The sequence below is a fragment of the Saccostrea cucullata genome, unplaced genomic scaffold, assembly GCF_032062105.1.
Source record: "Saccostrea cucullata isolate Sc308-1 unplaced genomic scaffold, CSIRO_AGI_Scuc_v1 ctg11491, whole genome shotgun sequence".
Classification (NCBI taxonomy): domain Eukaryota; kingdom Metazoa; phylum Mollusca; class Bivalvia; order Ostreida; family Ostreidae; genus Saccostrea; species Saccostrea cuccullata.
Genome location: NW_026922449.1, coordinates 1 through 14,038, shown reverse-complemented (window position 1 = coordinate 14,038; position 14,038 = coordinate 1). Strand labels below are relative to the sequence as shown.

Below are 14,038 nucleotides of genomic sequence, written 5' to 3'. Positions count from 1 at the left end.
TTCAAATACTAAATATTGTAGATTTTTTTTGGCGATTATTGATTTTCAGGTTGGTAAAATGGGTAGGATTTCCAATTTTTTAAAAATACTTTTTCTGACATAATTGTTACAAAAATACCGTAAAGTTATGAATAAAACTGGTTTTAAAGAATATATATTAATTAAAGTTTAATATTTCTTAATTGGTTATAGCAATACGTAAAATTACATATTTTTGAGAAAAAAAACCTGGTCATTAAAACCGGATCCGATCATCCAGGGCAAACCAGAAAATTCATGAATAATTGTAAAGGTTACTTTATTTTGCTGAATATTAACATTTAATCTGAACAGTTCCAAAACCCAATTTCAAATTGATGATTATTAAATTAAGAAGGACCTCCATGTGGTTAGAGCTGGGTCATGTCGAAAAAGTGATAACTTACATCTGACTATAGAAACAATTGGCTTTCATTATTTCGGAATTTTCTGGTTGCTCGGTGATCGGATGCGGTTTAATGACCCGCTTTTTCTGCGTAAATTCTGCACACCTGCTGTATCTTTTATAATGTAAAACTAGATGCTGTCATGAGACAGTTATACCCGCACTAAGGTGCTTGCCTCTAAACACACACTCCTACATATTGGGCTTTTCAAGGAAAACATCAAAATAATTCTATAAGTTACATGGAAATGTATTCGTCAATATTGAGTATCAAATTCGCAGAGCCTGTGACCGATGTGACCTATGACTCAGAACATCTTATATGTATTTTAAATGCTAAAGTCATTACCAGTCTGAAAAAAAACCCCAGAAATTAATTAATGATGATCATTCTTTGATAAATGTTTTGCTCATAATAGAAGCTTTTTAATTTACTAATAGTAGATGTTCTTTTACCATTATACATGTTTACATCTAAACACATTTTGGAAAATTTCCACACCTTATTGGGTTGCATCACCCATTATCATATTTTTAGATTTAGCATCACTCTTAACAGGTCATCCATTTTAGACAACTTCATCTGATAAGGCGATTGAAGGTTTGCCGAATGGGGTTGATAAGCAGATTGCGCAGTTTGGTGTGAATTGAAATAATTCATTTTGTGTTAGTTAGAAGTTCACAGGACCTATGACAATCGGTAAGTACAACTTAAAGTATACATTGGAGTAAAATAAACCCCAAATGATTACGTTAAAGTTCAAAAAGGGTCAAAGATCATCGCATGCCACAGCTCACATTGTGAAGTTATCTCCCGTTGTTTATGTGACATTTTAATAGCTACTGGAGTAGATCCAAATTTTTTTCTGGGGAACGACACGTACCAAGTCAAAAAAAATTCTCTAGCTCAGAATTTCCAGACAAGCAAAGAGAAAAAAAACTGAAAACAAATTAACAAAATAAAAACAATGATAGTAGGGTCGTGGGGTCATTTTTTTTCTTAGGGGGGAAAATGTCCAAAGTCATTTTTAATTAAATTGCTTAAGTATACAAATTTCTTTACAATAAATTCCAAAGAGGGGAGGGGCGTCATCTTCCTAGCCACTCCCGTCTCTGAAATTACAATATATCTTGTGACTCCAAAATAGTAGATTTTTCTCCATTTGACTATATGCAGATTCCATATCTTGTGTTTATATTATGTCTGTCTGTTTGTCTGCAGAAACTTTAACCTTGCCTATAAATTAAATTTTAAAGTGGGATGGGCTATACACATTGCATATGTTCCTTGTAACTAGACCTTTTATTTAAGTACCACAAATCTTGACCTCTTTGTCTCTTGACCTTGACCTAAGATTTTTACCCATTATACTGTTGCATAGGTATGGGAAGTTGACGATGAAAAGATAAATCATAACAAACTAACACAAAGATTTTCAAGCAACATAGTATCTCTTTATTGAACATTTAACAAACATTAATATGCTGGGATACCACAGCTGGTTTATTCTGGGTCCACGTCTGCAAACGTCATTAACATGTCCTCCAGTTCATCACTCTGTAAAAAAATGAATAACAAAATTAATTTCTCTCAAACAGAACTTCAAGAAACTCTATGAGGGGCTTTAACTTTTTAACTTTTTTGCAAGCAATTATGATTGGTCATAAGGGATCATATACATGTAGATTATTCAGCATGTTGGACCCACAAGAATAACTGAAATTTCCTTAAATATCAAATCCAGAGATTCTTGGGCTGCAGTGACCCTAATGTTGTTCAACATTTTAAAATATTTCTGTTCATTATATTGAATTTTTTAAATATTTCTGTAATATCTGTAAAACTCTACCTTAATTTTGTCTGAATCGTCCTGGATATGAGCTTTGCTTGAGTTATCACTGTCACTAACAGGTAAATCAGATTTCTCCACCAGATCACCTGTGCTGTCATTGGATGAATGTATTTCTTTGCGTTCTGTAACTGACTCTGAACTCTGCACCTTGTTTTCAATCAGTTCCACACAAACACCTACAGGTGCCTGTAAGTCCTGTGTAGGATTTGTGGAGTCCTCTTCAGTCCCCACCATTCTGATGGATGCCTCCACCTGTTGACCCTGGGATGGTTGAGGTGTCTCTATGACCTCATTTCTCCCTCCTGATTTTTGGGAGTATCTATGACCTCCACACAAGATGAGTTGCTGTCAATTTCACTTAGTATACCCTGATTCTCTTCCTCCCTTCCAGTTTCCATGCTCTCAATGCCATCTGTGTTTTCTTCTACATCAGGTGATAGGTGACTTGAATCTGAAACAAAACATGATAGAATTCTACTTAGCAGATCTCTCCACTTTTTTTCTTCAGCTTAATTTGCTAAAGCTTTAAAATATCAAATACAATTGAACTTCATTATCTAAAACATGAATATCTCAAATACTATTGATACTGTGGACTTGTTATTGGTTGTTGGGGACCAATGCTCATCAATTCCATGGGTCATTCTTACCCACAAATTTACATGGTCATCCCAGTAAATATTTATTTTGTAAACACATTGAATTCCTTGAATCTACCATATTAACAAGTAACCTACAAAACCCCTCAATGAACAAGTTTCCCATAAATACTGCCCCACCCCCCCTCAATTAGAATGATTCCATAGTATTTCAAAGCCACTTTGTCATCTCAAATTCTCAGATACATGTATTTTTAAATTTTTTTTCTCTGTCTCATCAAGTTTGTCTATAAAGGAATCAGAATAGGTCCCAATAAAGGCAGCATGTTTACCTTGTGTGTGGTGATTGGTTGAGTGAGCTGTGTCGCTGTTTGTCTGTTGACTAGGAGATCTATCATTGCCTGTTGTCAGTACGATGTTAGACACTCTTTGATTGGTTGAGTGCTGTGAGTCACTGCCTGGCTGTTGACTGTCACTGCCACTTGGTGTCAGTATGCTGTCAGACACTGGAGGAGTTATCTTCTCCTGAGTCACAAATCGTGTGGCAGTCAAACAAGGAGCCTGAGGATGAATCAGAATCTCACAAACTCTTTGTGCTTCTATACAAAACGAGGAAACCTGGAAAACATTTCCAGATAATAATCTGGTTTTGTTACTGTATCAATACTGTATTTGTTTAATTGATGAGATGTAGATAAGACATTGCTCAACATTTCATCTTAATTAAAAACTAGTGCTAATTGTAACAGGGACCGTTACAGATGTTCCCCAAACGCTCCCCATGTCCCTTATCGTGCCTTATTCCTCTAAGACCTTTTATAAATATGCTAAGTATCCCAAGATTTCATTTAAGAATATAAAAGTTACAATGATATCAACTATCAACGATATATTGTTTAACGTTTTGCATGCGCGCACACGTACATGTACATGCATATGCAAGATGGCATGTTGATTAAGCGATTAACATATCTTTCTATCCTGCGAATCAAAGAAAAAAATACATACATAAATTTACCATTTCTCAAGCATATGTCATATTTTTAATATATCGATTCACATTTTATTTCTCTACTTATTTAAACCTCGGGCTCAAAGTTGGTTTTATTCCGACGACAAGGCAGGGTTAAAGTCGACTAAGGGTATCACACCAATACCTAACCAATCAAAATGAACTTATTCAATAGTAGTTCCATACATGGAAAAGGGATTTTCCTTTCTGTTCAGAATTTTTTTAATATTTCCTCTCAGGCCATTTTGACAACTCTGATACCTGTGCCTGGTAAATTTTATATACTTTGTAAATAAATATATAAAGGTTTTTTGACCGGAACTATTCATTTTTTCCAATGCATAGGGGGCTACTCTCTGGGTTTTACAAGAGATGTTTAAAAAGACATTCGTGTCAGCTAATGTGACCTATATTGTTTAACACCTTCTTATTAATATTTTTTTCATGAATGCAAATATCTGATTATTTTATGAAGGAGCGTACATGTAAATTGATTTTTTAATATAATACCTAAAATCGCTATTTCTGGGGATTGCGTAATTCTAAAAAAAATTCAAATAAATTTCAAAGGTAAATTAAACAAAGGATGCTTGGTATTAAAATATTATTTCAAATCAGTAGAATCGAATGCTATTAACGACATCTGAATAAATAGGCTATAAAAGGCTTATATGCCAACTTTGGTCATCTGCACTTTAATTTTAAACACGACAGGATTTGTAATTTTTTCTGTATAAATTAATAATTTCTATATACTTTGGAAACTCAAATGAAATATTTTAATACACTTTCCTCGAGCTCTTTTCTGCAGTTTTCCTGAAATTTTATGTGGGTCCGAGGTGTTATTTGAGTTTAACAGTGATTCTCTATGTTGCCATTAATTTGATTTGTTTGTGTGTGTGTGTGTGGGTGGGTGGGGGGGGAATTTTTATTCTTAACCTATTTAACGTTGGAGTTGAATCTTGTATCTTATTCCAAGAACTTAAGATTGATTGTGACATTTGGATGAAAGGTCAAGGTCATTAAAAACCACCACCTCTTTAACTTCTAACCTGTCAACCGAAATAAACTCTGAAAGGTGTTTCTAGATACATGTACATGTACTTCATGTTTCTTTTTACCCTTGGGTCAAGGACAAAGGTTAAGGTCGATTTCAAGTTCATAGGTCAAGGTGATTTTGGTAAATAGTTAATATCAACATTTTATTCAGGTTACCAGTGACCTTGACCTAAGTTTCAAGGTCAAGGGTAAAAAGATTTGCATGCTTCAGCATGTTACATGTCTTGACATTTAGAAGTTCTTAATTCTGCATGAACATCAAACACTCAAGTATACTGTCTTTTAATACATTATGTGCGGTCGCATGTGCATGTACGTCCATGTATTTACTTTTGATAGTAGTATAATGTAGGCAATCATTATATCTATTCATATTTGAAATTTCACCCTGTATTATGGAGAACCGAGAAAGTTGTAGGCATTTAAAGTTTTAGCCAATCAGATTGCAGCACACGTGCATGTGCGTGCGTTCATGATTATTCTTATGCTGTAGACTATGTAAGACTATGTTCAAAATTTCAAAGGATTTTGTCAGAAAACAAAATAGATATTTAGACTTTAAGTTTCAGCCAATCGCAGCGAAGGGCACCTGCATGCGCGTGAGATCTTGCTATTTTGACCATGTCATCATGTCTATACTACTATTATATCCTTATATTATGAGTTTCAAAGCATTTCATCCAATATTTAAAAAGTTACGGCTAAATCAATTATATTGATCATTTCACGTGTTACACGTGCTCGCACCTGCACGCACTTGCGCGCAAAATGACCTTCGTTCCGCACATCTACATAACATACCTAGTGACCCTAAAAAGGTTTCACCTAGATCGGATGAGTAGTTTACGAGAACACTCGCGGACAAAAAAGTACCGGAGAACAAAGAAAAAATTCAGAAAAAGTAAAAACAATATGTTCCCAAACTTCGTTTGGGGAACATAATTACACAGGGATTTTAATGATCTACTGTGTGTCGCTTTTCTAGTTCATACTGTAATTTCTGATTTCTTGAATTGGATTGTGAAAAGTAGTTTTAAAATCTTCATCCAATTGGTAGACATCTATAACATTGAAATCTATGGCACAACTCTTTATGATTAATCTGGCATTTAATGACAACCCACACTCTTCTTGCATACTAATGCTGATGATTGCCCTTTTATGCAAAAAACTGATAGATAACTTCTATCTAATTCAGAGGTGAAAACAACATACCTGTAGATTGTCATCTTGCTCTGCTATTTTGAATATGGCCACTGCACACTGTAGAGGTGATGACCCTTCTTTGTGTGGGGTCATCACACATGCCTGTAGGACCCTCAGTAGGTGGAGCCTACATCTCCAGTTGTTGTAAGGGAATAACTTGTCAGGTCCACCTCTGTACACTGTCAATGCTGTTGTGATAATGAAATCACACACTCGCTGCAATGAAAAATTAAGTTTACATAAAAAAATAATTTTACAGGACAACATCTGTATAAAGAGCTTTTCAAGTTGAACAAAGGCCCTTATTATGATAGCATCAGAGTATCAGACAGCAATAGTTTTTAGAGATGTATTATCTTCTTTCCTAATACTTATTTCCTAGTGAGGCTTGAATGTGGAGCCACCTTGTTCACTGATATTTTCACAAGACTTTTTTCGTTAGAATAAGAGGGTAAAGTATGCTTGTATGTAATTGGTAAAACTGGTAATTGGTAAAAAATTAGTTTACAAGAATTATATAGCAAAAAATAATCACAACCTTAAAGGAGTTTACAGTCACACAAAATAAAATTCTGCTATGATTATGGCTCTTGATTTGGTTCAAATACTACACACTCTTGATCTAGTGTAGTTCTTGGAAAATTGTAAACCAAACTGCCTGAAGGGCAGAAAATATAATATTCAGACAAGGATTTAAAATAAGAACTGTTTTGACCTTTAACCTAGAAGTTTGGTTCAAGGTCAATGCCAACCCTTTACCTAAGGGCACTGGTGATGTTAAGTTAACCAAAACAGACTAAACAAAATATGAGACCCACCAAGAATACAAGAGATGTTTGTAAAACACTTATGCCCCCCCTCCCCCCCCCCCCCCATTGGAATTTTTTTTTTAAGTCCAAGGAGCATAACTCTGTCAAAAATGGCACGATTGTACCCAAAACAGAACTTGACCTAGATATTCATCTGATAAATCTGTATACCAAATTTCATTTCAGTACGTGCAACCTCTGCAAAGAAAATGAACGGAAACTGCAAATAATTGGAATTTTTCGAAGTCCAAGGGTTATAACTCTGTCAAAAAAGGTGAGATCGTACCCAAAACAAAACTTTACCTACATATTCATGTGATATATCTGTATATCAAATTTCATTTCAGTATGTGCAATGGTTGCCAAGAAAATGAACTGAAACTAAGTGGACCGACAGACCGATCGACAGACAGCAGCAAAGCAATATGCCCTCCCTTCTTCGAACGGGGGCATAAAAAAGATGTTTCTAATAAATTCTGTCCAATTTGGAAATTCTGTCAGATTTGGAGAAGTATGTATGATGCATGTTCTCAGTTTATGCAAAACAGCACCATGTGACCAAAAAAACACCAAACTCTTGAAGTCAATATATTCAAGGAGGTGTTTCTATCTTGAACTTGTGTATTTGCCATTTTCAGAATATATGAGCATCAGTTTTTTTTAAAAATATTTTTTCTTGAGACATGATTCAATAATATGACAGTAAAATCACCTACCTGAAAAGTTTTGGTCTTCATTTTGACTCCATCTGCAAGTGTCCACCAGTACAATGCTTGAAGAAACAAGATATATCAAGTTAATACCTTCTATTTAGAAAGTTACGTCCACAAATTGTGCTTTATTTGTAAATTACAATCTTTAATTGCTGTATTCTTCATTCATGTGTATTAATGTTTTGCTGATCTACAACTGTACAATAATTAACTGAGCTGTAATCAGTTACCTTGTAAAGCACATTCTGTACAGGTACTGGTCACCCTGTTAAGCAGCTCTGTGGTTGTGTCCACCTTATCAATGTTGACCATCATTTTCTTTTTCTTGGAAGGTGAAGGCTCTGCCACATTCTGTACTTGAAGTGAACTCTGATAAAAAAAAACAATAACAAAGAAACAGTTAAACAAAAATTCAAATCTGTCTTTCTGTAATATTTCACATCTTTGATAAAAAGTTCAATTGCACTCAATTACTTCACAGTCATACATATATTATTACTTATGTAGACACTTAGAGGGGTAATACGGAAAAAAATACATATTGGGCGAGGCGTAAGCCGAGCCCAATATGTATTTTTTCTAGGACCCCACATATTTCCGTATTACCCCTCTAAGTGTCTACATAAAAAATTTATACTGCCAATGGTTCTCTAAAAAACTTCATTTTTTTCTGAGTTATATACAGATCGTTCTGTAACAATTGCTACATTGTGACGTCATTTAATGTTTACATGACATCAGTTATTAGGCTCTTTGCGTGTTCAAATGAAAACAACCTATCTGTGCAGTATGGCACGTGGAGGGGGCATATTGATTTGATGTGTGGTAGGTAGATCACGTGGAGGGGCACATTAGCAATATGAGGTGGGTAGACAGCATAACATTATGCAGTATTCTTCTCGACTAATGAAATTTCACAATTTTTATCACAGGCAGGATAAAAACTGTTACATGGTCCTTACCCTATACTTTAGTGATTTACAGTTCAGTTGTATCTGTTACATGGCCCTTACCTTACACTCCAGTGGTTTACAGTCAGTATCTGTTACATGGCCCTTACCTTACACTCCAGTGGTTTACAGTCAGTATCTGTTACATGGCCCTTACCTTACACTCCAGTGGTTTACAGTCAGTATCTGTTACATGCCTCTTACCTTACACTCCAGTGGTTTACAGTCAGTATCTGTTACATGCCTCTTACCTTACACTCCAATGGTTTACAGTCAGTCAGTATTTCTTGAACCAGGTTATCTTCTTCTCTCACAGTTTCCAGGAAACAGCCCGTAGATTTCATCATCGTCTCCAGAGTTCTATACACAGCCTGTCTTAGTTCTCTGTGTAACAAGGTCATAGTGAAAATTAAGAAGAATAATGCACTAGCACAAAAAAAAAAGATGAGTTTGTGATGAATTACTCTGTTAACAAAATTTAATAAAAGTAAAGAAGCTTGAACAATATCCAACAGGTTTTAAAAAGATTTTTTTGTGCAATACCTTACTGGATTTAAACTGATTTTAGCTTGTACAACATCTACATGTACAGGTGTATTGTGTTTTCATAGATTATAGCCTTCATTATACCTGAGTGGCTTAGCTTGTATGTATGCAGAGTCAGAGGAAGTCCGTATCAGCTCTCTTGTTAACACTCGAACAACTTTCTTGTTGTATGCCAACATCAATTTTTTACAACTGAAAACAAAATGAAAATGAATTTTTTTTATTTAACATATACATTACATGTACATATACATCCAGCAAGAGATGTTTCCTTGAAAAAAAAAAAAAAATTATTAAATTTAAATACAGCTGTCCTAACAAGTATATTCATTAATAAATACTGGCCAGACACAAGCCTTGCATGCCCAGGAATACCCTAATGTGTATAAATTGTCTGACCTCTCATACAGGGCATCAATAACATCCACTGCTTCTCTGTGGAGGAGTAGGACAGAGCTATTCAGTGAACTCACCATCCTCTGAAAGATTTAAAATCATCCAAGTCTTAATGATGGACAAGAAGATAAACGATAAAAAGGGAGGTCCATAGGCCATAATGCTCACCTGGATTTAGAGTTCAGAGAAAACAAAATGGGAATTCAGATAATCTAAATCTCATATACTGTAATAAAATCCTTGCCAAAAACTCGTAAGATCTATGAATCCAAGTGTTTATATCAAAGAAAGTTACAACTTACTAATTGGGCGTCGTCTACAGATAGAACTTTATCAACAAAGTGGAGAATCCTCTCAACAGGCAGTTTTATCAGAGCAGGGAAGGGTTTCCTACAAATGTCAGAAAACAAGCTTACTTATGTAAAAGTTTGTTTTCAGGAGAAGTAACAAAGATACACAAATATACATTTTAAGGTAAGTCACTCCTGAAATTTGTTAAATCAAGGATTTTTTGAGAAGATATTTTGGATAAGTACTCATAAAGTGTAACTCAAAATCACAAAGAAAATAGGGGGTCAGTGTGCATCCTACTGACCTTTTTGCACTTAAATTTCATCTCTTTGGTTAATTACTTTAACCCTTATTATATTTGATCAGATGTAAGCATGGCAATAAATATAATCTTATTTTACGCAAAATAGTTTGAATAATATTTATCATTAAACAAATCTTGCAAATCAATGCGCGTAAATTATTGTGTGACCTTTTTGCACTAAAAAATAACATATTTGGGGTATTAAAAAACTTAATAGGCAATAAAAAATTTTCTTATATCAAACTTTTTACAACTTAAGTGCTGATCAGTCACAAGTATCGAGTAGTTTAAAATAATGAAAGAAAAAGGTGGGGTCAGTGATGTTAATTTTGAAATATTTGTCAAAATATGTGATTTTCAGGTAAAAAATGGTGTAAATTTGATCTTGACTTCTTTGATATATTTTCATTTTTTGGAAAAGTTTGTTGAGGGAAGGTGTAAAACTTAGTCTGAAAATATTAATTAAGACCTATATTAAATATTTTTAGCAATATCAAAACGGAAAATATTCTCCGAGTAAAAGTATGTGAGGCTAAATTTCCATTACATTAAATTTTATAAGTGTGCAGATTTGCAGAATTTTCTGCTAAATATCCTTCCACCAAAAGAAATAGTCCCTCATAAATCTTGCTTCTTTGTAGATTTTTGAGCACTTTTTTCATTGAATGCTAAAAAATTTACATTGTTGAATTTAAATATGTTATAAAAATTGAATTTTAATAAGTAGTTTTGAAGTAAAAGCTTCTGCGTGAACTTTTCCAAAAAGCTGACGAGTGACTTACCTTAACTACATTTGAAAAGACAGATTATTTTCTAAGAGGTTGTTTACGTATTAGCATTTTTGTGAATTGAAAATAAACCTGAGCATCCTCTGGAGACACTGCATGAGAATACTGAACTGTGTCACTGGATCTACTGCCCTAAAGGATTCTGGGATACCATCTTCCTCAGTCATTGGTAAACCTGTTGATGAAGTTTCAATAATGTTAATTAAGGAAATGCACATCAATAAACATAATAATAAATCTGTAACTACCTGAGATTAGAGTGGGGAAATAAGCATCACCTGAATTGGGTAGGTCTCTGTAGATGTGGTCAGTTATAGAGTGGAGGTCGTTTAACAGGTAAGTGACCTGTGAACTCCAGCCCTCTGTGTATTTGATCCTCTGATTACCACTGGTGCCACAGCAGGCCAACAGACAGAAGCACAGCACAGACTCCTGTAAAGAATAACATCAGCTTCCTAAAATAATAATTACTGTAGAAGTACTTTTTTCTGCGTGGTATTAATTTACGCTATGTACGCGGTCACAGACTTTCCGCGCAAATTTGTCCAAGCGTACTTAATATAAATGTAAGGCATATAGTGACAGTTTAAGAAATCCGCGTAATTTTCCACCCGCGGATTAAACAGAAATTGAGATTCCGCGGAATTTTGACCCCATGGAAAAAAGTACGTCTACAGTATTCAAATGACCAAGATCAAAGCCTATGGCACCATAACACTCATCTGAATAACAAATATCTTTCTAACAAACAAACATGTAACGCAACCTCTCAATTTGGTTTAGATTAAATTCATCAAGTGGATGTTGAGAAGACAATTAAAATTTCCTTTTGGACATCTTATACAATACCCCCCCCCCCCACACACATTAATTTTTATACCTTAGTCAGAGAGCCAGAATGAAGTTCCTTTTTGATAAGGTCTTCGATTTTACTCTAAAAAATAAAACATTTAAAATCATAAGTAGGCATACAAAAATATATATTATTATATATGTATATACATGTATGCCAGTTTTAATAATTTACTTGGAATATGATAATGAAATGATTTTCCTCTCCATCTACCCAAAAGGCAATGTTGAGAAGAAAACCCCCTTCCCTATTGTTAACATTACTTGCACGCAGATATTTAATCCAGAGTGACTCATCTTTTTTATTAACCTCATAAGCAAGCAATTTTAACATCTCTTTTTTTATGTTTGTTGAGGGAAAATATTCAAATGTTTTTGTTTTTTTTCACTTGAAACATTCATTCATCCAATCTAAAAAATCTTTACTGCCTTACCCCAGAAAATAATTATAGATATTGTATGTCCCCTGTTGTGTGTTTCCTGACACTACAGAACAGTGTAGCACCTACCTTAAATGGTCCACAGGTCCCGCTATAGTGAGTTATACAGGCGTTCAGTACTGCTATAGAGTGCCTCTTCCACTGTCAATGAAACCAGATAATTACACACCACAAACATCAATCACAAACTGTAAACAATGGGATGCTATGGTTAATTTTCATTACTTCGTATTATCCAACTCATTTATTTGCATTCTGGGTTCATGGATATAAGAAATCATTACAGAACAAGCAAAAAATTTTAATGTTTGTGTCATTTTGAACAACTAATGTAGATTTTAATGTGGTGTGTGTAACTACCTCTTAAGTCTGACCCCTAGGTGCCTAAATTCTTCAAAAAACATAATATTGATTTACAAACCTCGTCAGAAGCTCCTAGAAGCAGAGGAATAAGCTGGGGTATAAATGTCTGCACAGCTTTCTTTAGGGAAATGTGGCAGGGTGATATTCTAATGATCTGACAACACACATGGCAGGTCAGCTTCAGAACAACCGGGGGCTCCCTCGACTACAATTAGACAATCACGTGAAGTGCCAAGTATAGGACAAAATTTGCAGCTCTCCATATGAGTGAAAAATTCTTGAGAGGGACATTAAACAATATACAAATAAACAAACAATATTTATATATGATAGTAAATAACTTGAGTACAATTTACTGTTCAATGTAGATACTTCTTAGTATTTACTTCTTAAGTGGAGGACAAGTCTGTGCAACTTGATCAAAGATCAAAGTCAAAGAAATTAAAATAATCTTTTATCTTATAGAATGATTTCATTTACTCAATACAGGTGGAGAATGATTGAAGGAAGACACCTGCAGTGTTGGGGTCACTTTAACAAAGGTAAAGGAAAAATTGTGACACTGTGATGCATTGCAGCAATACTCTGGACATATATTTTTTTTATCTATAGACTTCTTTTTTAAGTGTACAGAAGGAGATGAATGACTAGAAAAAAAAACAATATAAATTTGGGTCACTGGGACAAAGCTAAATGATTATTGATATGATCTAGATTTGCATTACTTTGAACTTTAACTGAAAAACATAATTCATAAGTCAAAATATCTCATTTTTAAATCAAAGACTCAAAGTACCAGTAAGAAAAAAATACACAGACATGCAATAGATAAAAATCTGGAGTAAAAACAAACTCTGCAATTTCAGAAGCTCAGTTTGACTACAAAATCTTTGCAAAAGTATTATACATCTATTTATATAGAAGTAGATAGTACTTACCTGTAATATGTGAATGATGACTTTAAGCCAAGTAGACATGTGCTGGTTTAAATCTTCGGCATCACATTGGCTGATGAGACTGGTCAAAATCAGCAAACCACGAGTCCTGTCAACATATAGTACACATCTCTGATATCTGTACTGACATTTGTTTTTAATTTATATTTTTTTTAACATGATTTCATTCTTTTCTTGAACTCTTGTTGACCTAAGAAACACTGAAGAACTGATATTATAAAATACTTTCTTCTTGAGACAAGCTCAGGTGCAATAAATCACATCTATTTTATTATAAATTGATAAGAAATAACTTATCATGCTCTTATTGTAAATATTCGATAAAAAAAAATTAAAAGAAATTTCCTGTCTTTAAAACAAGGGAGGTTTGAACTTACTACTACATGCATGTCATAAGGCAATTACCTATTACTAGCAGTGTGGAGAAATGTGTGCATCCTCCCAATCGTATCATGAAGGTTTGACTTCTGAAAAAAT

General features: G+C 34.1%; 1 protein-coding gene across 1 annotated transcript; it reads right to left on the bottom strand.

Moving 5' to 3' along the window:
• Window positions 1-2,558: 2,558 nt before the first annotated feature.
• LOC134261786 (proline-, glutamic acid- and leucine-rich protein 1-like) lies at window positions 2,559-14,025 on the bottom strand. The gene is made up of 16 exons (XM_062744184.1): window positions 13,967-14,025; window positions 13,544-13,649; window positions 12,664-12,810; window positions 12,312-12,383; window positions 11,831-11,884; window positions 11,199-11,382; window positions 11,023-11,125; window positions 9,870-9,957; window positions 9,571-9,650; window positions 9,256-9,363; window positions 8,877-9,009; window positions 7,906-8,044; window positions 7,679-7,734; window positions 6,163-6,369; window positions 3,209-3,494; window positions 2,559-2,728 (listed from the first exon to the last, which is right to left on the bottom strand). Exons 1-16 carry the CDS (start codon window positions 13,996-13,998, stop codon window positions 2,559-2,561), a joined length of 1,965 nt encoding a protein of 654 aa, XP_062600168.1. The 5' UTR covers window positions 13,999-14,025.
• Between the last annotated feature and the right edge of the window lie 13 nt (window positions 14,026-14,038).